Genomic DNA, 26,219 nt, shown 5'->3' on the forward strand with positions numbered 1-26,219 from the left:
GGTTCCATCAGTGGACTCCCCAGTGGTAAGCCTGGCATCCTCCTCACCGGTGGTGACAGGAGACATTTCCAACTGCCTGAAACCGGAGGACAGGAAGGCGGAATTAATCATGCGCAGGACGTTCCAGGCGGTATCGTGGACAATCAGGGCTGCCACAGCAGCCTCCTTTTTTAACAGGTCTACCTTACTTTGCCTGGAACAGTGACAGAACCCCGGCTTCAGATGGCAGACTCCTGCAAGACATCACAAAGGTGATGGCGGCCACTCAATTCTCAGCAGACTCCATAGTGGACGCTGTAAAATACTCTTCCAGAGCTCTAGCCTCTTCAGTGGCATCCAGGCATTTGCTGTGGCTGCGTAACAGGCAGGCGGAGTTCCAGGCAAAGTGGCATTTAGCAGGCACAGAGTACACAGGAGGACAGATATTCAGTCCATGTCTGGACCCCATCGTTGTCGAGGGCAAAAATAAGTGGAAGGTCTTTTCGTCCACATCCAGATGACCGGATCACTGTTTGGCACCATACCCCAGAAGGTCCAGTTTTTGAGCACCCAAACAGGACTTCCAACAACCAAGGTACTCTGCGCCCAGGTTCCCCAGACAAAGGGGTAGACAGTTCTCTAGGGACAGGTTCAGGTTCCAATAATCTAACAAGCGCCCCTTTCAAGGGGGAGGCAACTGCCCCTTCCGCAGAAAAAAGTGATTCGGGATCGAATCACCCTATAGGTGGCTGCCTTTCTCTAGTCGTGGATCACTGGGCAGACATCACCACGGACACTTGGGTGTTGCAAACTGTCAGGTTCAGTTTCCACCTGGAATTCCGCTCACAACCCCCGTATAGATTTCAGGTCTTCTCTTCCTCCAGGAACCCGGCCAAGCGCTCTCTCATGAGCAAGGCTATCCAGCATCTACTGGAGATCACAGCGGTAGAGCTGGTACCGGAGGGAGAGAAGAAATCTGGTTTCTATTCAAACCTCTTTGTGGTCCCCAAGAGCTCTGGAGGGTGGAGGGCCATCCTGGACCTTAAGTTACTCAACTCCAGGCTGGTCTATCGTAGGTTCAAGATGGCATCACTAAAGTCTATCCTAGAGGGAATTAGATAGGACGACTTCCTAGCCTCTATTGACCTCACCGAGGCTTACTTACACATCATGATCGCACCTGACCACTGCAAGTTCCTCTGGTTCTTCTATGGAGGCACCCATTACCAGTACAGGGCCATTCCCTTTGGCCTAGCCTCCCCCCCTAGGACGTTTACCAAGGTACTGGCCGCGGTGGCAGCCCACCTCCGCTCCAGCCCAGTCCAGTTACACTGCTATCTTGATGACATCCTTGTATTAGCACCCTCGCTAGCTCGAGCAGAAAGGGACTTAGGTCTCATTATCGCCACTCTGCGATCTCTGGGATTCTCGGTTAACCTCAAGAAGAGTCACCTCACCCACCACCAGACTCCAACATTTAGGGACCATTATTGACTCGGTGGGAGGAGAGGTTTTCCTCTCAGAGGAGCGCAGGGACAGCATTGTACAAATGATTCTAAAAATTTGTAGGCTACAATCTGTCTCTGTAGCCTTTCTTTCCAGGCTCCTCGGCAAATTCATCTCCTGCATTGGGATAGTGCCTTGGGCCCGACTCCATGCCAGGGAGCTGCAGTGGTTCCTGCTTACCCACCAGAGAGAGGGGACAAGCAATGCAGAATTCAAGGTCAGAATTCAAGGTCAGGTACACCCCTCCACTGGTGGACGTCACCAGCCCTGTCCAAGGGCTCCCTATTCAGGAAGCCAGACAGACTTGTGTTAACAACAGATGCAAGCCTGTTTGGTTGGGGAGCACACCTGAGACCCAGCTGGTCCAGGGGCAGTGGACACAGGCCAACCTCCACAAGAGCATTAACTGGCTAGAGCTCAGGGCGAGCCACCTGGCCCTACGACGATTTAAGACATCAGTAGTGGGGAAACACGTCCTAGTCCTCACGGACAATGTGGCAGCCAAGGCACACATGAACAAACAGGGAGGCACCCATTCCAGGGCACTGTGTGACGAGGCTGTGAGATTGGGAAACTGGGCGAAACGGAACCTCCTATCGATCCAAGCAGAGCACATCTCTGGGGTGGAGAATCACCAGGCGGACTGGCTCAGCAGGGAGACGGTAGACCACGGAGAGTGGCAACTTCATTCCAGCATCTTCAGCCAAATCTGCCAGCGGTTCGGAAGACCGTCGGTGGATTTCTTTGCCTCCCCAACGAACGCTCAGCTCCCGAGGTCCATATCGCGGTTCCAGACACAGGAAGCGATGAACAAGACTCCCTGCAATGCCAGTGGCTGTCAGTGGCTGTTAAGCTTTCCCCCCTCCCTCTCCTACCTGGGGTGCTCAGGAAGCTGGTATTAGGGAGGGCAGAGGTCATTCTGGTGGCTCCATACTGGACCCAACGCCCCTGGTTCGCAGATCTGATAAAGCTGTCTATCACCCCCCATTGGAGGATCCCTCAGGGGGAGGAAACCTTTACCCAGGGGAGTCTGCTTCACCTAGACCCAGACTGGCTCCAATTGACCGTCTGGAGATTGAGCAGACACAGTTAAGAGAGGCCCAGATTTCCCCAAAGGTCATAGGAACCATAGAGGCGGCCAGGAGGAGATCCACCACTTGCATCTATGACGCGACCTGGGTCTCCTTCGCGGCCTGGTGCCTCTCGGCTCAGATAGAACTGACAACAGCCACGGTTCCGCAGGTCCTGGACTTCCTTCAGGATGGCCTGGAGAAGGGCCTGACCTCTAGCACCTTCAGAAAGCAGGTCTCAGCCCTGGCCACCGTCCTGGGGGAGAGTGGGCACACAGTCATTGTCCCAACTTCCCATCATCAAACGGTTCCTCAGGGGTGCAACCAACCTCAGACCCCTGGTGATTCACCGTTTCCCCTCGTGGCACCTACCTACAGTGCCCCAGGCTCTCCCGGAAGTACCCTTCGAGTCTCTAAGAGAGGCAAGTCTTCAGCTGCTAAGTTTTCATCGTGGCTATTACTTCAGCCAGGAGGGTGTCAGAGATTAACGCACTGTCTGCCAAGGCAGATCTCTGCATATTCCACAATAACAGGGTGGTCCTAAGACTCGACCTGGCCTTCATGCCGAAAATTAATTCTCCCTTTCATAGGGCTCACGAGATTATTCTCCCGAATTTTTGTCCAGCTCCCGCCAATGGAAGGGAGAGGTCCTGGCATTGCCTGGATGTCAGGAGGGCACTGCGCATCTACCTGAAGCCCACACGCCCATCAGGCGGTTGGAGGCCCTTTTTGTCTCTTACCACCCGGGAACCAGGGGAGCAAAAGTCTCCCCAGCCACCATCAGTAGATGGATCAGGCTAGCCATCTCCAAGGCCTACGAGGCACGGGGATTGCAGGTGCCCGAGGGTATCACCGCGCACTCCACCAGGAATGCAGTTACTTCGGCGGCCTGGGCCACTCAAACCCCCATCGAAGACATTTGCAGGGCAGCAGCATGGGCTTCGCCCTCTCCATTCATCAGACACTGTAGACTGGACGCCTTTGCCTCCGCCGAGGCATCTTTTGGGAGGAAAGTCCTCCAGAGAGTGCTGGATACTCGGGGGGACTCAGGCCCTATGGAACCTCCCAGGGACACCTAGCTTTGGTAGGTCCCAGCTGTGACTCCTCCCACGCCCCACTTCGAAGACTGTCAGTAGGTCTTACCTGAACTGCATGTCACGAAGGATGGCGTGGAAACAGTCACTTCCCGCCTGTAGTGCGCCCCGCGCGGGGTGGGCCTGAGTAGAGTGTTACCGATCAGTCAGGGATCGGGGGGGGTGTTACCCTGTTCCCTTCCTTCTAGAGACGCCTTGACTGGCTCATCGGTTAATCTGGAGAGTCAGAGGAGAGGTAGAGGTGTAGCATCAAGATTTACCTCAGTCTCCGGGCGGATGGGCCATGACAATACCCAGCTGTGACTGCTCCCACGTCATCCTTCGAGACATGCAGTTCAGGTAAGACCAACTGACATTCTCCCAGATAACCCCAAGCTCCTTAAAAAGTTGATGTTGAATTGAAATGCTTAATATGACAGTAAAATATTGCTAAGGGCTCAGCAAATAAACATGCTACTGTATTTAATAATTAAAATAATTTTAAGGAAATTAAAATAAAAAGAAATCAGATGATGTAGTTTTTCTCCTGAGCTTATCACCTTATTTATTTTGGATATTTGGAATTTTAGTACATCTTTTTATATTTTACTTAAGTTTAAATTTATCCAAATAAAATTTAGACTTTATCTATCTTACTGTGCAGTCTTTCTGGTGATCTTAAATTAAAACAATGTCAAATAATTTTTGCTTGTTCCATAAATAATGTATATTGCAGGGCATCAGATTCCTTTGTTTTGTTTTTTTAATAATTAGGACGAGGGGGCACAATAGACTAGAGGTTAAAGACGCTGAGTTTGGTTTGGTTTGGGTTTGGTTTTATTGGACTTATATGCCACCCTTCTCCCAAAGGACTCAGGCGGCGTACAACATAAAAATACATATGACAAAAGTTAAAAAAGATTAAATAGAAAATCCAATAACCTTCAATTGACAATTTACATCAAATTTAGGTAAATTAAAATTGACAGTTTAAAATTAATAATTTATTTTATTATATTCAGGCCAGGCCGACTTGCTGAAAAAGCCAACTTTTTAGGGCGCGCCGGAATGACCGGAGGTCGGGTGTTATGTGAAGCTCCGGGGGCAGCTCATTCCAAAGGGAAGGTGCTCACACAGAGAAGACTCTCCCCCTGGGGATCACCAGCCAACACTACCTGGCCAACGGCACCCTGAGGAGGCCAACTCTGTGGGATCGTACTGGACGGTGGGAGGCTACCGGTGGCAGTAGGCGGTCTCGCAAGTACCCTGGGCCTAAGCCATGGAGTGCTTTAAAAATCATAATTAACACCTTGAATCGCACCCGGAAGACAACTGGCAACCAATGCAGGCCGCCTAAAAGGGGTGTAATATGCGAGCACCTAGGTACCCCCATGACAACCCATGTGGCCACATTCTGGAGCCTCTGGATGCTCTTCAAGGGCAGCCCCATATAGAGAGCATTACAGTAGTCCACGCGAGAAAGGACGAGGGCGTTAGTGACTGTACACAGGGCATCCCAATTCAGGAAGGGGCGCAACTGGCATACCAGGCGACCCTGGTAAAAGCCCCCCCCCTGGTCACGGCCGTAAGATGTTCTTTTAAACTGAGCCGCGTATCCAGGAGGACTCCCAGATTGCGGGCCCTCTCTGAGGGGGCTAAAATTTGTTAGTAGAAAACTGCTTCTTGATTACATCTTACAGCTCTTCATGTTACGTAACTTTAAAAATGATTTCTGCAACATGAAGAGCTATAAGATGGATGTGCATCTTACAGCCTCCAGTCTACTTTCTTACAGCTGTTAGTCTAAATTTCAAAAGTTCTTTCCAAAAGCCAGTCTCAGCCTCCAGTATAACAGCAATTTCCTTCTTTCAGATTTCAGATATAACTTTCAACAAAGTGTCTGTGTGGTGATGTGGCCCTCAGCAAATAAAATGGAGTTTTCTTCCCTTGACATAAAATAGTTAGATCATTTGAAATCCTAGGACATTGTGCGGTCCAAAAAAGATTTGTAACCACAGTTTCCCATCAATTTAAAATAAGAAATAGATGAAGCTGCAGTATAAGCCTTAAAGTTGGCATATTATATATAGTCCTTGATTTACAACCAGTCATTTAATGACTGTTCAAAGTTACTATAGTCTTCAGAAAGAGTATTTCATGGCCCCGGGAAGCAGTTCCAGGTGATGGAAGAGGTCATAGCTCCCCCTCACCCCAGTCACAGTAATCATGATCTGGATGCTTGGCAACCTTTTCACACTTAATGTCAGCTGCCAAGTGCCCCATAATCATGTGATTGTGATTTGCACTCTTTTCTCTGGCTTCTTCAGAAAGTCAATGACTGTGACTGACTGAAAGACTTGCCTGCCAAGGAGGGGCCCTGAATTCCTTTGACAGGGTGGAGAAAACAGAACTCAGATCCCAAAAATCCAAGCTCCATTTTTTCAACCCAATTGGAGTAGCTGAGAATGAAATAAAGTTATATAAATAGCTGCATATCCATTTAAAATAATACAATTGTACAATAAAGAAGAGAGCCAACCAGGTTGAGCTCTGGTTTCTCTCCATGATCCAGCCTTTCATGCCAAGGTATTTCATTATCATAGAACAAAAGGGTCATGTGAATAACAACAGTTGTTTAAACATCTAATCCCCAGTGATTTCCTCATTCTGGTATTAATCAGGATTTCAAAAGAATCATCTGTAAATTCTACAAAGGATACAAGAATCCTTTAAGATCTCTACTTCTTCAGACATCCAAAGCCAAACCCTATTTTGCTTATTCTAAAGTTTATAACTAGAACTTTCGTTTCTAAAGGAAATGGGAAAATATAGTTAATTAACAGCTTCCCAGTTTCATTTTTATTTAGATAAATTATTGAAATCATCTTGATATTTTGGCTTCATTAAAAAGTTATTGTCAGTACCAAATCATTATGTTGGTTTGGTGGATCTTTTATTTTGTACTTTTTTGTCCAAAACTGGTAGCTTGCATCCAGTCCATTACTGGTCAGCCCTTAAGATCAAGTTTCAGGATATATTGTGGATCTGGCTCCTGAGATATACATAATTCCAGATTTAAGATTACCATAGTTTCCTTATAGTATACCGTGTAATGAATTGGGCTGAATTTAGAATACTTATAACTTTAGTAACAGAACTCTTTCCCCCATGCTCAAAGTAACTTTCTATAGTAACTAGGTAAAGTAGTATATTAGATCAGAAAAGGGAAATCAATAGAAAACAAATTCTGTTGTTCTGTTGCTGTAAACTGTATCCTGTTGGAGATTTCAGCCTTCCCAATCTAGTGCACTCCCAATATTTTGTGCTATAAAATATTAAAATGCAATAGAAAGCAATAAAGATGTGTATCATGAAACATAATTAAAACATATTTAAAAATGAGAAGCCTAAAAATTATTTTATCTGCAGAAATATACCGAAGAAAAGAAACAGAGATAAGTTATATAATTTTCTCATTCATACCATTTCTTCTTGTTTCTCAAAAATCATTGTCTTTATATTTAAAACAACAGATGCTAGGAATTTTTTTAACATATGTAATGGGTTCCTAACTGAGGTTGTAGAACAAGAAAAAATTATCTCAGCACTGTTCTTAAGCAATTGAAGGAGTTCCTTCTATTAATCTATTAATTGGAATCAAGTGCTAGAGTCAACTTGCTGGGAACCATGTAAATATATGCCATGGGGCATGGAGCAATAGGATTGATTAAGAACAATGTATCTTTCTCAAATCTATAACTATAGGAAGATGAGATATTCAACAGCTTCTGTTTGGGAGTTATGTTCTAGGTTTTTGGTGAATAGGATTTTAACTTACTTTACTTCAGAATTAATTATTAAGTATCTGGAATATCCTACTATACAAAATAATAGGTGGCTAAGAGAGTTTTCTGAAACTGCTAAAAGTGAGACATTATAACTTTAACTTCTGCAACTTTAAGTGTGAATTTCAACTCCTAGAATTCCTCAGCTAGCATGAGTTTAAAAAATCCTGCATTAGTGGATAGACTATCCATTCTGGGCAAAGAATAATGTGTAGTAAGACTGTCAGTCATCTTTCTTTATTGTCTTGCAATAAAGCAAGACAAATATCATCTTGCAATTCTTTTTACTTCTAAAACTCACCTGTAATTTAAATTTGTGTTTTGGTACTTCTTAATTTCTCACTGAATAGTTCTATAATAGAGGAACTGTTTTTGCAAACCATTCTAGGTGGAGTGCAACCCAGTTGGCAGGTTAGAAGAAGTGTATCTGCATACCCTATATATGCTATCACATGGCTAATATTGATCAACTGACCCATGTTACATTGACAAGTTGATTTGCATAAATAACCTGTATGGCCAAAGGTTAATATGTACTAGATTGCTCACAACTCTATTAATTGGTAATAGAATAATGGAAACACAACAGCTTTTGTACTTGATCCCTGCAAAACGTACTTCTATTTCCAGAAAGGTAGTAGAAAAGATATTGAACCAGCTAAGGAGAATTGAAGATCCAGCATTTTAAACTCAGGAATTAGGAACTTGCAACTGAACTGAACAGAATAATAGAGTTGGAAGGGACATTGGAAAACTTTTGGTCCAACTCCCTGCTCAGGCAGGAAACCCTATACCATTTCAAACAAATGGTTGCCCAATCTTGTCTTAAAAATTCCAGTATTGGAGAATCCACAATTTCTGGAGGCAAATTGTTCCCCGGAAAAACTTCAGAACAATAGAATGGATTTTTACTTCCAGTCAAAATATTCATTCAACTAATATCTAACCTATCATTTCGTCAGTTCATGTTGGATCTGCTTGTTGCAGAAGTAAAAATTAACATTTCATGAAATTTTATTGTCTTTTTATATAAGGTTGCATTTTCTGAAATGACCCACATGATGGCACCAAATACCTGCTTCAGGGATTTCTGGAAAAATAATAATTAGTTTCGATGTAGGCAGTAAGTAGTCACAGGGCTTATGGTAAAGTATATTAACCTGGCTCTATGAACTGATTCATTGCAAAATTGTTTATTGCTGTACTGGTACAAAAACCAGACATCACCTCATAGTTTAAAGACTCCCACAAATACAAGCAGGAAGAAAATATTAGGGGATTGGACTAGAAAAGTATCTTAAATATTAGCAACATAGGACACTGCCTATTAACGGTTCAGTGGCTTGATAAAATGTTAGGTAGTGAATCTTTTCCATTACCTTATCCTTTCAAATGGAAAGGCCACTAATTGAATCAGGGCTCCTTGACATAAAACATAAAGGCTTAGCCATTCTGCTCACATCACATTCATTAGGGATTTTAAATTTTGTTTATTAGTTCAGTGTACAGACTTCCTAATGGAAACAACTCAAAAATAGCAAATGGCAGAGAATGAAGCTGAATTTTTTTAAAGGTCAAGTTTTCTACCTTCATAGTTCTTTGTGTCCTTTTATATGAGAATGCATAAAAGACTAATGATTTTGATTCTTTTGGGGGCACCTGTTGAATTAGATTTTTAAAGTCTCTGAAGTTTCTGAGAATTATAGTTCAAATACATAAAAGGATACAAGGAAAGGTACTCAAATGATCCAGGTGCAGTGCATTTTGATGATAAACAGAGTAGGTTCTCTGGCCATTCTTGATATAAACATATTGTCTGTATTCACATACTGGACGGAGGCTCAGAGATTATGTGAATTACTTGGATTAATCAGTAGAATTAACCACTGTATTTTATGCAGACACTGCTAAACCTAGCAGCAGTGAATCTGTTTTTTAACTATGTATAGCATGAATAAGAATTTATTTTCCTCTGTCTTGTGGAAGACATCATACAATTTTATTAAATAGCCATTTAGCATCCCTATTTATCCATCATTTATTCATCTTCTTGTTAATTCTACATTCTTTCCAGCATCATGTTCTAATGTTATTTAGAGACCCATATTAAGAATTTGACAGTATTGATTCTGGAATATATTCAACTCAAACTTCACACAAAATGCACCCAACAAAATTTTATGTGAAGTTATAGAGATAAAGTAATCTTTCTCCCCATCTCTAAATTGGGGATATGCAAGTAGAGTGAAAAAGCTATAAAAATATAAGAGAATGGGACTAGCATTCTAAAATAATTTCCTTCATTCTGAAAATTGTAATAGGTGTTGATGATGGCAAAGAGACTGGCCGAGCCAGGGGAGGAGTAAAGTGGGGAATTAGGCTGAAATATCTACATAGGCATAAGAGGGCAAGATTCTATCCTCCTGAACTTTATCTACTCTGGCCAGTTGGAAAGAACCAATCTAAAAAGATTGCTGTATTATATGCATGAGCAATATAAAAATTAATTTAATTGTTCATATGTGAATCGCTGTTCATATGTGAATTGCTCCTTATAGTTCTGTAGAAAAGTAGTTAACAGTTTTGGTGTTAACCTTTTCCGTACACCTTTTTCCATTCAAATATCAATGATATTTATTAAGAAAAACATTTCTACTTCTGGTATGTTAACAATAATGTTAGAATATTTAGAATACCTACATATTGTTTATAATATATTTTATTCATATTGTTTTTAATGAATTGGATCTTTGAAAAGTTTGATAATGAAATATGTACATCAAAAACGGGTTATTTTTGAAATGAGTGAATAACGTAAAAATAGATGTTGTACTGCTATGTTATATTTAAAAGTTCTTTAAATAAAATAATTAAATGAGGTAAGAATGCCTATATGATTTTATATATGTGCCTAATAGTAATATATATGAAATCATTAATAATTTTTCTTTAACAAGTGTGTGGATCTCTCCTATTTTTAAAATTAATCTTGATACCTATTACTTTATACCGCTGAAGAAAATGCATTTTTAATTTAATATCTTTACAATGTTTCAAATTATACTTACTTAGATAATGTAGTTAGTTAGCTAATGGGGTAAATTTCAGAAGTATTATTTTCTTTATTTAATGCTGAAAAAGAAAAAGAAATCCCAAGTAAAGAACAAGTTTATTCTGCACCTGGGATACGAGCTTTAAGTCCAAAGTATCTGGAAGGCATGAGATTGGATATAGCTGGCTATCAGCTAATATACATTATAACAATAAATCAGTTTGGTATGTTTAATCATTTGAAAATAGGGATATGTATGTATGTATTTTTGTAGGTATGTATTTGTCATAGTTTTGAACTGTCCATCTTCCTTAGAGAGAGACTCAGGGCTGTAAATAAAACAGTACATAAAAATTTAAAAAGAGGTAAGGATGTTAAAACACTATTAAAATTAATTTAAAAAGTGAAGGGAGGGTTTTCAGGGCACCAGATAACCCTATGAGTGCATGGCTCTTCACATGAAGCCATAGAGCAATGTTTGACTCCTTTTTAGAAGGCCAAGAGAGTAGGGACATGCCTCACCTCCAAGGGGCAGATTATTCCATAGGATGGGGACAATGACAGAAAAAGCTCTCCTCTAGGACCCCCACCTCTTGAAGTTCTTTAACTGATAGGGTTTGCAACATACTTTCTCAGCCTGACCAAATGGGACTGGCAGATGCAATGGGACAAAGATGGTTCCATAGTATATAGTATATCACATGTATGTAAATGCTGGTGAATTGTGATAAGATTCACAGACTGAACAAACAAATACAAATCTACCATTTACCATCCCACATATTTAGAACAATATTTTTGCTCTTGTCTTTGTCCTAAGTTTAACACGCATTTGCCTATGAAAAGTAAGCTTTATCTCCAAAGCAAACTTTATGCTAAAATTAGTTTTTGTATCCAGTGATGCAACTGGCCTCCAGTTATTGTTATATAAGAATTCAGTTGTTTTTATTCTGTTTTGTCAGATGCTCTATTTTATTCTTTCCTGCCTCATGCAGTCATATTCTCAGGAGCCATCACATTTATGTAGCTACCTACAAACGGAAGTCTGCTTTCTGTGGAAGCTGACCTGCATATCTAAATGCTTTTCTAAACTACTTTTGATAATGTCAGGCTTCTTCTTCCCTATTAAGGCAGTACTTTGAAGAGTTAGCAAAAGAAGATCTCTATGAAAGGCATTCTTAGTATTTATTATGCAATGAATTACTTTGGTGTATAATGACAAGAAATATAAAGAACAATGATTCAATTTTTTTAACTTTCAAGGGAATTGAAGTCTAATGCAGAGCATTGCAAATTTCCTCAATCAGCATCAGTGATGGCAGTTTAATGGCAGAATAATTTATGTATGAATAATAACAGCTGGGCAGCAGTTTGAATTGGTATAATTTGAATTGGACCTAGAAACAACCTGGAAGCATTATAGCTCACACAGCACCTTCTACTATGATAATATCAATCCTCACTTTTTTTTTGTTAATCAGAGCTCAGTAACATATCAACTGTATGTTCAATAGTTGCAGTCTTTTACTGTGTACAACTAGCTACAGTATATTATACTTTAGGAAGATTGGTTGTATTTGTCTATCTTTCTTTCCAGGAAATAACCAAAAGGTGTGTGTTTCTTTCCTAATTGAAAAGTTAAGCATTACTTCACTTTTCCTAACTCAGTGATACAAAGGTTATTATTATGGGACAGAAATGTAGCTATGGCAACAAAAACAGAAAAGGGTGCTTGAGATTCCATATTTATTTCTAAAACCGTGTATTCATTTTAAGCCATCCTTTATTTCTGATTACCAGAATTGCATGGTTTTTAAGACAGCAAGGCTGGCATATTGTTTGGTTTCTATGAAGAGCTTAAAGAAGGTTTCAAAGCTTTGCTATCAAAAGAGAAAGAAAAAAACGGTTTAACCCTACAAATATGTATTGAAATCTAGGTAATGGTAAATGGAATTCTGAATATAAATGAGCCACAATTTACATAAAAATTACCTCTGTGAGTGTTTCTACTACTACTTGAAAATAATAAGCGTGAAAAATATGCACAGGACAATAGCTTTAGAAGAATGCTTGCTTTCCAAAAAGAATGGTTTATTCCTCCATAATTTCAGCAGTACAGGAGTCCTGTAGTATTTGAATGGGTACCTAGATGCTAATACATTGTTCAGAAACAAATAAGGTATATTTTTATTCATTCCATTTTTCTTTAAGATGCCACAACATGATTTTAATGTGCTTGGCACAACACTGGAAATTGTTATATGGTTCCTTTACTAAGGAAACTCTGAAGAATGCCATGTCATTTTTCTAGGGCCAGATAAAGAGTGCTTGGTTAAACCAGTTAAAGATAAAAAATATCAGAAGATATATTCCATTGCTTTTTGAACAATAGTAGTTTTTCTCCTGATAGCTTCATAAATCATATACCCTTTTTATTATATTTTTGACAGGGCTTTAGTTATAAGCCTAGCAACGAAACTGGGATGGCTATTTATTCATGACCTAAAAAAGGACAGTGATCAGCATCTGCTAAGGAGGTTCATGTGAAATTTCCTGTGGGAATTTCAGAGTTTTGTATTGTATCTGGATTCTAATATGAAAGCATTCATCAATATATATCTATAGGACAAGCTGAAAACAGGAAAACAAAATTCCAAAGCAAATTGTTTAAACTAAATACCGGAAACAAAGAGGTACTTGAACATAAATGTCTAGATGTCTACTATCCACAGAACACAATATTCTCTAGACAGGCCTCAGCTATAACATAGACAATGCTAATCAGTTAGAATTATTTGTAGCCTTAGAAGCAGCACTTGAAACCTTAGAACTTGCCATAGAAATCCAAGAAAATATATGCCAAACAGTCATACCACAGACCAAAAGAACATAGAATCAAAGCAGTGGAGAAAGCATCCCTAAAAAAAATAAAACTAAAAACTAAAACACCAAGCCAATACAGAAACTACACAATCAAGTCAGATCACAAAAGTACAACAGTGGTGGATGAAAACAAGTACATCCGCTATTCAGCTTTTATTGATACCCCCAAACATACAAACCTGATGTGCTTCTTTGTCTAATTGTATCATTGCCAGGGACCCGAGAATACAACATAGCCAAAGAAAAGCTTGAATATGTCACAGAGAGGAGTATTCTATCAACTGGCCAACATAGTTCCTCCAGAAAATCAAAGATTTAAAAATATAAGATTAAATTATGGTTTCATTCAATGTCAAAACATTTTTATGTCCTTAGATCCAGAACTAGCAAAAAATTCATGACAATAATACTATACAATAAAGTTGACTCAATCAAATACACTGAGATCAAAATAGTCAGAATCATGAGCCTCTCATCATCTGCCTAACTGTCTATTTCAGTTTGATGGACAAATATGCCACAGATTAGAGCAATATTGATTACCCCTCTCAGAGTTTATAGCAAATATTGTAATGTAGCATCATCATGTAACCCAATATTCTCTAGAAAAGCCTCAGCTATAACATAGACAATGCTAATCAGTTAGAATTCTTTGTAGCCTTAGAAGCAGCACTTGAAACCATAGAACTTGCCATAGAAATCCAAGAAAATGTATACATCTGGAAATTATAAGTACTGCCACACATACAAAGTATGGATACAGTACATAGAGGATACCATCATAATAAAAAAGGAACAACCTGAGAAGATACATGAAATAATCAACAACATCTTCAAAGGAACAGTATTCACAACAGTAGAAGGAAATAATAATACATTGCCCTTCCTGAGTATCCTCATCAGCAGAGGAAATTACAGACAAAAAATGGGAATGCAAGTCTATTGAAAAATAATCTACTGTCTCCCTAAGACCAAGAATAATGTGGAACAATTGGACCCGGGAGCATCTACAATGTAAGGACATAACAACCACTATATTGGACAGACAGGTAAAAGACTAGCAGAGTGTATCCATGAACACCAATTAGCTGTCAGAAGATATAATGAAAATTCCTTAATCTTGCAAGACATTGACAGACTCATAGTTTTAATTGGAAACTGAGAGTACTCAAAAGCCAAATCCAAAAATTCTAGGGAAATACTGGAAGCTTGGCATTCAGACAAATTGACCATCAATAGATACAGAGAGATAAACCACATCTACATCATCAAAAGGCAACAAAACTAAGAAGTAAGCAAAAAGACCACAATGCATCCTCTCCAGCAACCAACACTCAAATAAAGCATAGATTAATACCATACATTGAAATATCTGGCCCTCCCTGAGCTCTGTTTCTGCTGGCAGAGGGCTGCAGGAGGCCATTGCTGTGAAAAATGGAGCTCGGGGGGTGACACACCGCACGCAGCCCTCTTAAGCTCTTAAGCTGTTTTTGCTGGCAGAGGCACTGTGGCCCGGTCCTTTGCTGTATCCTGGGCAGCCCTGTGGGCCAGATCTATGCACCCCAAGGGCCAAATCGGGCCCATAGGCATTGAGTTTGACATCCCTGTTGTAGATGATATTTCAACATTTTTCAAAAAAGTATTAATTTAGACTTACTGGTTTGAAAAATTTCCTTGTTTTTACATATTGTGAGAATAAATGGAGCACACTGTATTTTTGCAGGCTGAGTATCTTTTTTATTTTTATACTGTGTCTTAAAATCTTAGTATTGCCATTGAATTAACTATCCTTGCTGTGATCATTTTTCATGCATTTGATGTTTCTTCCCTCCTGGCAGTGAATCTTTATGACAATAAAATATAACAGGATCAGATCCTTCAGGGAAATAAAGATTTTAGAGATACTGACAATAGTATCAAATAAATGACTTGAAAGTGTTGCCTAGAATTAGTAATGTGTAATTTTTTGTGTTCTGCAGTTGGGAAGCTATAATGTTGGGTGAGAAATAGTAATTTTTGTATGTTTAAAAACATATGAGATTTGTACATGTACAGACAGTCCTTGACTTACGACCACAGTTGACCTCTAAATTTTCATTGCAAGAAAGATGTTAAGTAATCTTTGCCCCATTTTACAATCTTTCTTTCTATAGTTGTTAAGCAAATCATTCTAAGTGAATTGTGTGGTCATTAAGTAAATTTGGTTTCCATCATTGACTTCGCTTGTCAGAAGATCGCAAAAGGTAATCACATGACCCTAGGACTCTAGAACCATCATAAATACATTCCAGTTGCCAAGCAGCCAAATTTTGATCATGTGACCATGGAGATATTGCAATGGTTATAAGTGTGAAAAATGGTCATATGTCACATTTTTCAGTGCCATAACTTTGAATGCTCACTAAATGAATGGTGGTAAGTCTAGGATTATCTGAATCTGATGCCTGTAATGGCTGTGTTTGTACCTAGCAGTATAATATTGAAACTGCTTCTTTTGCCTTTCTCTCACTTTTCTAGTAAATATATCTTCAGTGTTCTTCCTGCCTGGGCTAAGTGTATCAATTGAATTGGGCCTTCAGAGACTCTGTTTTGGAAGTTGGACAAGGGACAGCTTTCAAATATAATAATTTTATTTAATAATCAAATTGCTGTACTGTCCATCATACTTGTGTGATTTTTGCTGTTTACCTCCAACATCATACCTCAATTATAAAATAACTTTTTATGCAATGTTTGGTAGTTAGTGATGTAAATAAAAATAGATCTAATTCTGATTCAGAAACTTGAGTGCTATTGTCATATGTTGTGATTTGAGCTTTTTCTCCAGTCTGAAACCATCCAACTGTTGGACTTTAGTTTCCATAATAACAGTAATCACTTTGGATGATTTATTCATTCTCTTTCCAATCTATTTTTACTTTTTTAAATTAAAATTATAATATTAAATACAAATGTAAATAAAGAAGATAGAAAATGGAAGAGAGAAAGAAAAGGTGTAGATATGGGGGAGTGGGGGGAGAGAAAACAAAAGCATTCACTTCCAATATTTTTCAGTGCAGTAAAATACAGAATAAAATTGCCACTTCAACTTTTTACCTTACCAACTTAATAAATATTAGCCATTTCTATAACAACAAACTATATTAATCAGCAAAGCCTAATGTCAAGTATTCACTTTTTTTCTGTCTCGAGCACAAAATCCAGAAACAGTTGCCAAGTAAAAACAGAGCTGGATATGTTCTTTTCTCTAATTAAAACAATCAGTTTTTCCATCTATTCTTCTGTGCAGACAACTGTAGGGATTGATATATCTTTCTATTGCTGTGCATATAGAATTCTTGCTGCAGTCGACATATACAATAACAAAGCTCCAAATCTTTTGCCCAGCTGCTTATCTAATAATTCTAAAAGAAAAACTTCAGGTTTCGATTTTATGCTAGTTTTAAAAATCTGCATTATAAAATGAATGAACCCAGTATTTCTTTGCTTTATTACAAATCCACCAAAGATAATAAAAATTACCTTCTTTAGATTCATCCTTCTAACATACATTTTCTAATCTATCTAGAAATGTTTTGTTAAGCCCTGTTCTACAATAACATCAATTATAAAATTGCAAACACTTTCAAGGGACTTTATTCTTCATTTTGATAATCACAAAGCAATGCTTGTGTATATAAATCTGTTAGACTGAACATGCAAAAGTTCTTGCTTCTAAATTACATTTAAAAAAAAGAGTTCATGTAATGCAAAGCTAATTAGGTGAAGCTTGAAAGATCCCTGCCATATGAGCCTTTGAAGAGCATCCTTTCTATACTTCCATTGAAATCCACATCTAATATCAGGCCAAAGGGAAATTGATTATACCAGTTATAAAACAGGCATAAAATCCAATGTATTTGTCCAACAAAATAAACAACAATATAAATAAAAAATTATAACATCTGTATTGTAGAGACACACATCAATAGGAATTGGGAAATTTTATACAAAATAAATAAAGTAGCTTATCTTTGGATCTCCAGACATCTTGAATATAGCATTTTCAAGAGAGAATAAGTAGGACAGTGGTATTCAAAGTGAAGATCATGTTTTATTGATAGGTATTGTGTTGCCATTACCTGAGTCCGTTTAAAACATGAAGACAGGCATGTAATATGATGGGATTTCTTTGCTACCAAAGCTGATCCCTGCCTTTATAGTGCTTCTGTTGTGCAGCTGGGTTGATGAGACTCACTTATCATTTTCATTGATTCTTATTAGACCTACATTTCTTCAAGTCTGAAAGAGGCAGTTGCTAAGGGGGAAATAAGTGCTCTCAGATTGCTCTCATACATTTTTAGTACAGTGCAATAGAACCAGAAATGACATCCCCTTCTCATTATGCATCAACATTAATCTTTGCTTACAAAATACTGTACTTATTATACTTTACTATCTGCATAGTTCGCATGTAGTATGGATTGATGATTCTCAAGATCAGTTGATCTATACTAGTGATGGGTAACCTTTTTGTTGTTGCATGCCAAAAGCGCATACATGCGACACCCTCTAATGCACAGGCGACATCCCCACATGCACCCCGCTTCTGTGCATGCCACATGCCCCCCATGGATGTCCTCTGCCCCCATACAAGTGCACATGACACTTCCCTGTGCAACCCTGCCCCCACACATGCATGGAAGACCCTCCCACGCCCCATTTTGAGTCTTGTAGGCCTCCCTGCAGCCTCCTGTAATATTAATCATTAACAAAACTCCTTATATCTGTTTTCTTATACTCTTTACACTGATAAAAAAGTGATATCCCATTAGTATGGACTACAATCATACTTTGAATAGTTGTTATCACCTTTCTGACACTGGAAGCTATTACATAAAATTTGCCACATTGTGATAGCATCTTATCCTTATCTGATAAATGTACAAAAAACTCAGATCTGAATTGTCTGAGATTTTTAACAAAAATGATGTAATGTACTACCTCTGTAAAGGACAATTTCTGTAAAAAAATACAATATAAAATGTGTGGATAATATTTTCAATTACTCCAGATCTACAAGAGCATAAACGCTTTTTTATAGAACGTCTATAACTGTCTTATAGATATGATATTATACCAAATATTGTTTTTATAATAAATTATTTTGGAGATAACAAAGAGAGAAGATAGGAAATAGATTTTCTTCTATGTGAATAACCCAGTATCTGATTCTGCTATTTTTAAGGATATGATATCTAGTTGGATCAGTATTTTTAAACTGTTGCTTCGTGACCTCCTTGAATTGCTGCATGCTCATAACCCAAAGAAAAAAAAGCACTTTAAGGGATCAATTTACTAAGTGCAAGTTTAACACTATGGTCTACTTCTACTGGATAAAATCCAAAGATCAATAACAAGTGCTGTTCAACTTGTTTGAAATATGATTTTGAATGGTGGTAGCACAGATGAAACACTTTTTTGAAAAATGAAAGTAACAGACTCTTCTTTTTTCATATTAGTGCAACATAATCACATCTGCCGATTCTACATGCATGATGCACGCAGGGCCTCTTCAATTTATAATGTCTCTTGCTACCTCCCCACATGCAGACTGTATGTTCACTTGCGCACAGAAACAGCTGAAAACAGATTCTGAAACAGCTCCAAGAGCTTGAAAAAAGAGTCTGCTATTTTAATAATCCCAAAGGAGGTGTTTTTGCATGCACCCCAATGTCTTTTAAACTACTTCTTTAAAGGATTTGCTTAGTCTTATTCGTAATGATTTAACAAAATAACAGAGTTGGAAGGGACATTGAAGGTCTTCTAGTCATACCCTGCTCAAGCAGGAGATCTTCTACCATTTCAGACAAATGGTTGCCCACAACTTCTGAAGGCAAGTCATTCCATTGATTAATTGTTCTGTCAGAAAATTTCTTCTTATTTCTAGATCAATTCTCTCCTTGATGTCCAATTCTCTCTTTTGAGACAGCCCTTGGGTATTGGAACACTGCTATTATGTCATCCCTAGTCCTCCCCCCCCCCCATTAATCTAGACATACCCAATTCCTGCAACCGTTCTTCATGTTTTAGCCTCCAGTTCCCTAATCATCTTTGTTGTTCTTCCCTGCATTCTTTCTAGAGTCTCAACATTTTTTTTTTACATTGTGGCAACTAAAATTGCATTTAGAATCCCAAGTGGGGTCTTATCAAGGTATTAAAAATTCATATTAAAACTTCACATGATCTTGATCTATTCCTCTGTTAATGCAGCCTGTGTTAGCTTTGTTGGCAGCTGCAGCACCCTGCTAGCTAATATTTAAGCGATTGTCCACTAGGACTCTTAAGTTCCTTCTCTCAGTTACTACTATTGAGCGAGTTAGATCCGATACAGCAAAGAAGGAGTGGTTTGAGCACAGATATTTTTAATTCAAATTTAGTAGAAAAAAGTTTACCAAAAAGCATGGAGAAGAGAGATGATATTTTAACAGAGGTATTTCACTTTCAAACATAGCCTGAAGTCGTTCAGTGATTCATTGCTGCAGAGTACAGCAATCAAGAGTTCAAACGGAAATGTGAAATACTGTCAGTTTTTATTAGCTTTCTTAATTCAATAGACTGTTTTTCTTAACTTTTTTTTAAGTTAATATTTTGAAAATTGGTAAGATTGTGTGGAAGTTCCTATCATGTTGAGTTGGTGTAAAAATGAAAAGAAATATTGACTAGCAAATAAGACAGTGAAGCTACTAGTGCTCTTGAGTGCAGATGATCTCCAAATATAATTAATTCTCAAACCAAATGAGGTTGAAATTTGCCAGTCAAGCTTCTGAATGTGTAAATAATTGCTTTAGAGGTTCCTGTTATATATTACAGGGTTAAAGTAATAGATTTTGACCTTAAGATAAAAAGGGTAGCATAAAAATAATGCCAGAGCTTCTTTAAACCCTGGTCCACAAAGACAGAAATAGATGTGTATTTGTTAAGAAAAGATTGAGGATCAGGGGCTTTTATAAAAGTATCTCTTAAGCACAGCGGGACCCTCATATGCTTATTGTTGTTACAAACTAGAATGGCATAGTAGCTCACATTTCCAGCATTAACTTAAAAAATTGGATTTGAATTTCTGGGTCAGGTTACAAAAAGGGATGTTGCTCAAACACTGATCTTTCTAGAGCAAGATCATTTTCCTTGGTATTGGTTGCCAGTCAGATTCATTTGATCTGCCTGATATTCTTGGTCATGTTGATTAAATAAAAGTTTCGGAAGGCTTCAAAAATGATCTCTCCATTCTTTACAGTATGGAAGCATGATTAGCTTATGATTTTAAATATTTTTTTAAATAAAAAAGTTGAGGACTAGATTCCTTTGGATTGATTTTACATTTCTATTTTTTTTAAAAAATACTGAATTACTTAAAAAAAAAACCTTTCTCTATATGGTAAGCTCATCCATCATCCCCACAGTCCCTAACTTGAAAAGGTATGCTTCCCACAAAGTTGTCATCAACTTTATTCATTTGTTTTTTCTCCTCTTCTTAGAACTACGCGATGATGCTTCAGCAGCAGGCTAATCAACATGAGCAAAACACCACTAATCAGCCTGATTTTGGAGCACATCTCACAAAGGAGAAACTTAATGCCCTTCGAGATGAGCAAGTTGGACAGCTATATGAACTAATGCGAGAGACCACAAAAACCAAGAGACAGTTCAGTGTTTTAGATGATGGAGACAGCAAACATTAACACATTTTTTGAATTTCATTTTATGGTATGTCCTTTTTTTTGGTATTTCTTTCTAAATGGTTTTATTCTAAAGAATAATGGAAGATGATAAATATACATATGCATAATGAATTATCAAAAGTAGCTTTTGATCATCTATATATTATGTACAGCCTGCACTAAATATGTAGAATAGTTCAATATTTTGGACATTTCAGATGTATTAAATTTACCATATGGAGGAAATAGAATTAAAATGGCTTTGTACTAAGAATGTATTTGGTGGATGGTCAGAACATCAGAGAGGAAAGAACCTTGAACTGCATATTGATGTGTTCAAAGTTTAATAGTTGTTTTGCTTTTTAAAAGTAGAATACAGCTGTGTGTATTTAACATAATTTATTGTTTGATTCAAGTGTCTTGAAGACCATATGAAATATTTTTGAACTTACTTTTAAATACCAAAATCTGCCTTTTTTTGCCCAATATTTCTTTCCTACAAAAGAAATTTTGGTTTTTCTATTTCATTTTAAAGCACTGAAGTAGCAGATGGCATTGTTACTCTTCCTGTGAAGCACCTTTGTATCATTCTTCAGCCTCCCATGCTGCTTTTGCTTTCTGTTCTGATAAAAGTTCCCTTGCCATGTCTTCCCTTGAGATTTAATTGGAATATAACAAGTCAAGCGAGCTCCAGGCTGCTGGGAAGAGGAGTGTTCAATGCGAGAAGAATAGCTTCAAAGTCCAGCTGTTTCTTTACTAAAAAAAAACAACAACCCCGAAGAAATTCTTCATCCAAGTTTTAAGAAGAGAAGTTAAACTGAATAGGTGGACCTTCCTTTTATTTTATATGCACAATTCGCCAGAATCCAATAGAACACTCCTTGTTTAAAAATAGTTATGTTCTGGGTATTTTTTTTTAGTTCCATTTTTAAACAAATCAAATATGAATTCAGGGCTGGTGAAAAACAATCAAGTTTTATAAGTGGCAACTGGAAGTAAAAAGAAATTGATCTCTGGTTATATCATTAATGCTACACATAATTTTATATTGGGAATATCTGTTAGGGTTTGATGAGAACTAGGCGACTATAGTGATGACTTTGACCCAGAAGATCTAGATTCAGAATAACAGAGTTGGAAGGCACCTTGAAGATGTTCTAGTCCAATTCCCTGCTTGGAGCACTCACACCTTCTGAAGTCCATCTTCAGCCATGACAGCTCACTGAAAGAGTCACACTAAACTACCTTTCATAAGGAACATGATAAATTAATAAAAACAGGCATTTTTACTTTGACAATAGTTCGTCCAAGATTTACCTTTTTATTTCTTTCTTGCGTTCCAGTTGAAAACACTTCCCATGATGACTGAACATGGTCTGAAAATTTAAGGAGAATTCCCATTGATACTCAAGGTTTTTTTTTTTAAAGAAAAAGCTCCAAACCAGTTATAGGAAACAGATTTTATTTAAAACCTGATTGAGGATCAAGAAGGCAAGCACTCCTTTGCTACATGTTTTTGGAATAAAAATCTCTGCCTTCTTGTAATTAATTATTGATACTAATTAAGAAAAGATAGCTAAAACTCACTACATAACAAATATAATGCATATTGTGGCTTTCAGACATCAGCATGAGTCTGATTTATATAACCTAGGTTTATGGGTGCAATAAATAATTAGTGCATTTAGTGTCACCATCCAGAAGCATGATGCCATATCCAGAGGCATGCTCCGCTCACAAATTTCAGGAGATTATTGGCTTGTAAGTTCTCACTGTTTGGAGGATGCTATCTTGGAGAACTGTAGCAATATTTTACTATGTGCTTCATATCTTGGGATCTGTCTTGATATTCAATTGATGTGGGGGTTTTTCTCCAAGATATTATATAGAGATCATGGAAAAAGGAAATGAAAACTCATTTGCCTGGTCTGAGCCCTTTATCATCCAACATATATTAAAACTCTCTCAACTGGTTTAAATGGAATTAAGATTTTTCCCAGGTTTTTAAAAAAAGTAATCACTTATTTACAATCTTCCCCCAACATATTATTTTGACCTTTCTGAAAAACAATATTTTTACTTTGAATTCCTAGTTTCAAAATGATTTGGTGTAGAAATAACTTCATTGCAAGATTAAAATAGAAGTGACAGTGATTAAAATAGCTGAATACAACATTAGTTTCCATTAAAATGTCAAAAAGTACAAGTCTTCTGAAAATTAGTCTAAGTAATTAATTTAGTTTTCAATTTTATTTTAACTTTGAGTGTTAGCTAAATGAGTTGTTCTTACATAAGACAACACAGGTCTTCAAAAAAATTTTTTTGAGAGCTGTTTTGGTTATTCCATATAATCTTTATGTTTTTTGGTGCGCTGAATCTGAAAATGACCTCCATTTTTTCATAGGATATCATATTTCCTGACAATTTAGGTAACTATCTTCAATAAGGCAATACCTCAAAATAAATGGAAATAGACTTATAAAATTAAAGTTTTATTACAATATTTTCATGAAAATCCTTTTTTGAACTGAAATGAGCTCACCTACACACACTAAACTCGATTCTTCTTCCTTGTGAGGCTCCTCTTGGTGCATTTACGCTTGTGAGTAGCATCTGGAATGTCTCTCTAAAGCATCCAACAGTAGTCTGCCCTCATTGAAGTGCTCCATTTCCCCTGATATCTCCTTTCCATCTCTTTAATGTCTTGATGGAATCGTTCACCTTGTTCCTCACTCACAGTTCCCAAATTTTCAGGAAAGTAGTCAAGGTGGGGGAAATGCACTTTCAAACTCATCAGGCAATCTAAAGCTTGAAATGCTTTCAGCACTCTTCCGACGATCTTTTTGTAGTGAGGATCTTTGTTATTGCCTAAAAATTTCTGTACGACTTCTTTAAATGCAATCCACCCTTCTTTTTGAGGATCTGTCATGGTATTGACAAACTCTTGATCAACTATAAGCCTATCCCTCTACCTACCTACCTGCTCTCTCTTTTCCTACCTACCTACTGTATTTCTCTCTCTCTATCCCTCTACCTACCCACATACCTACCTACCCACCCACTCCCTACCTACCTTTTCTCTTCTATCTATCTACCTACTACCTACCTACCCACTCTCTCTCTCGCTCTCCCTACCTACCTATTGTATTCCTCTCTCTCTCTCCTTCTATCTACCTACCTACTTTTTTTAAAATATTGCCTCTTCAAAACCTTGGTGCGTCTTATACTCTGGTGCGTCTTGTACTCTGAAAAATATGGTATTTGCCATTTTTAGTGGGATTTTATTATTATTTACCAGGTAGCTAAGCAGGATACAGGTACCCTATTTCCTCAACTTGAGAAAGATCATTATGTTTCTTAGGCATCAATACCAAATTACTGCAATATAGACAACAGAAAGAACTAGTTTGTAAATTTAGTTTAGAATTTCATCTTACAAGCTGTATGTTGAATTACCTGTATTTATTTTAGGATGGGATAGGCAGCATTTCTGTTAAGGGAGAATGGTTGCAGGCTTTATAACTTTAGTAGGTAGAGCTGAAATACTGGTCCTTTTGGGTTAATGGTGGGAATTTAAAAAATAAATGACTATATTAATCCTGGCGTTAAGCCCTTATTTTAGCAAAAAAATGAAATAGAAACTAACCAACCACAGGATATTTATTTAGGCAGCTGTTAATTGTATCCAGACCACAATTTATTCATTTCAATCCATAGATTGCTTACTGGAATGCAAATCAAAGCTTCAGGCTGACGAACCAATGATCAAATACACAAGAATACAGTATGACCATTGCTGTTATGTGAAGAGGAAATTTATTTTCTCCACTGCACCCCAAAAAGGACATACTGGTATATATTAAATTCAGTCATTAATATTGGGACAGTCCATTTATTGACAGACTTGGAATAATAATATTCTCATGAATCTTTGTTTTGGGCAAATGTATTGGTCTCCTCTTTGTTTCCAGCCCCAGTGCAAAGTTGGTTTTCTGTTTTCTTTTAAGATTCTATACCCTTGTATCCTGCTTTTCTCACAATCTTCCTCCCCCCCATTACTTTGATACCCTCAGGTTTTCTTCCTGCAGAATCCTTGCTTTAGGAGGAAATTTAAGAAGAGTAGTAGAATAGGACGAACTCCCAGTTTTCCATTAATCTCCCCCTCACCCCATGGCTCATGATCTATTGCTGAATTCATTTAATTACCTTCCTATTCAGTATATTAAATGGAAAATTCAAAAAGGTTTATAATTTAGTATAAAGGCAGTTACATCTTCCAGGTATGGGTTTTAGTGTGCGTGGGGCTGTGTGCTTTTAAAATAATAAGCTTGAAAAGTACAAGTAATCATAAAAATATAGCTTGATTATAATAAAGCAATGTACCTAATAAAGGGAATGAGTGGGACTTTTGAAATGTCATAATAATCATAAAGAATTCTTAGAAAGGCTGCCCAAACTTTTTATCTATTTCCTGGAATAACTCTGCCCAGTCAGAAAAACATAATCAAAGCCCAAAGTGGAGGTTTCTCTGGCTACATTATGAATCTGCTTACCTAAAATAAACTAATTTTGGAATGAATAAATGAGCTAATCCACATCTGTTCCTTTTAAACTTTTGACCAATTCCAGATTTCAGACCTAATTGCTTTCTTATAATGCCTTTCTTATTTTCTGCACTGCAAGGTAGACAAGATAAGAGAACCGACTCTACAGGATTGTCCTTTATTGAGATACTTTATAGTAATAGATAACTTCATTTAGCAACTGTGAACAGTTACTATGGTGGTGAAAAAAATAATTAAGAAAAAACCTTGAAAATAAGACCATAAGTTAATAGCAATAGCACTTAGACATATACTGCTTCACAGTGCTTTACAGCCCTCTCTAAGCGGTTTACAGAGTCAGCCTATTGTCCTCAGCAATCTGAATCATAATTTTATTGATCCTTGAAGAATGGAAGCCTGAGTTAACCATGAGCCAATGACAATCCAACTGCCAAACTGCCAACAGTCAGCAGAAGTAGCCTGCAGTACTGTGTTCTAACCACTGGGCCACCACAGCTCTTAAGCTAAGTTGTAGTTTACTTAGTGACCACTTCTCTTAATCACCTA

The 26,219-nt window shown here is 37.8% G+C and overlaps 1 protein-coding gene across 7 annotated transcripts in view; it reads left to right on the forward strand.

Moving 5' to 3' along the window:
• Positions 1 to 25,334, forward strand: part of SDHAF3 (succinate dehydrogenase complex assembly factor 3) — a 42,077-nt gene extending 16,743 nt beyond the window's left edge. For all 7 annotated transcript variants that reach the window (XM_032236777.1, XM_032236776.1, XM_032236770.1 and 4 more), the window contains 2 exons: positions 20,926 to 21,154; positions 24,826 to 25,334. In XM_032236777.1, coding sequence (XP_032092668.1) covers positions 20,926 to 21,129 — 204 coding nt within the window. In that variant the 3' untranslated portion in view covers positions 21,130 to 21,154; positions 24,826 to 25,334. The remainder of the gene's footprint in view (positions 1 to 20,925; positions 21,155 to 24,825) is intronic.
• The last annotated feature ends 885 nt before the right edge of the window (positions 25,335 to 26,219 follow it).

Source organism: Thamnophis elegans, chromosome Z, assembly GCF_009769535.1.
Source record: "Thamnophis elegans isolate rThaEle1 chromosome Z, rThaEle1.pri, whole genome shotgun sequence".
NCBI lineage: Eukaryota > Metazoa > Chordata > Lepidosauria > Squamata > Colubridae > Thamnophis > Thamnophis elegans.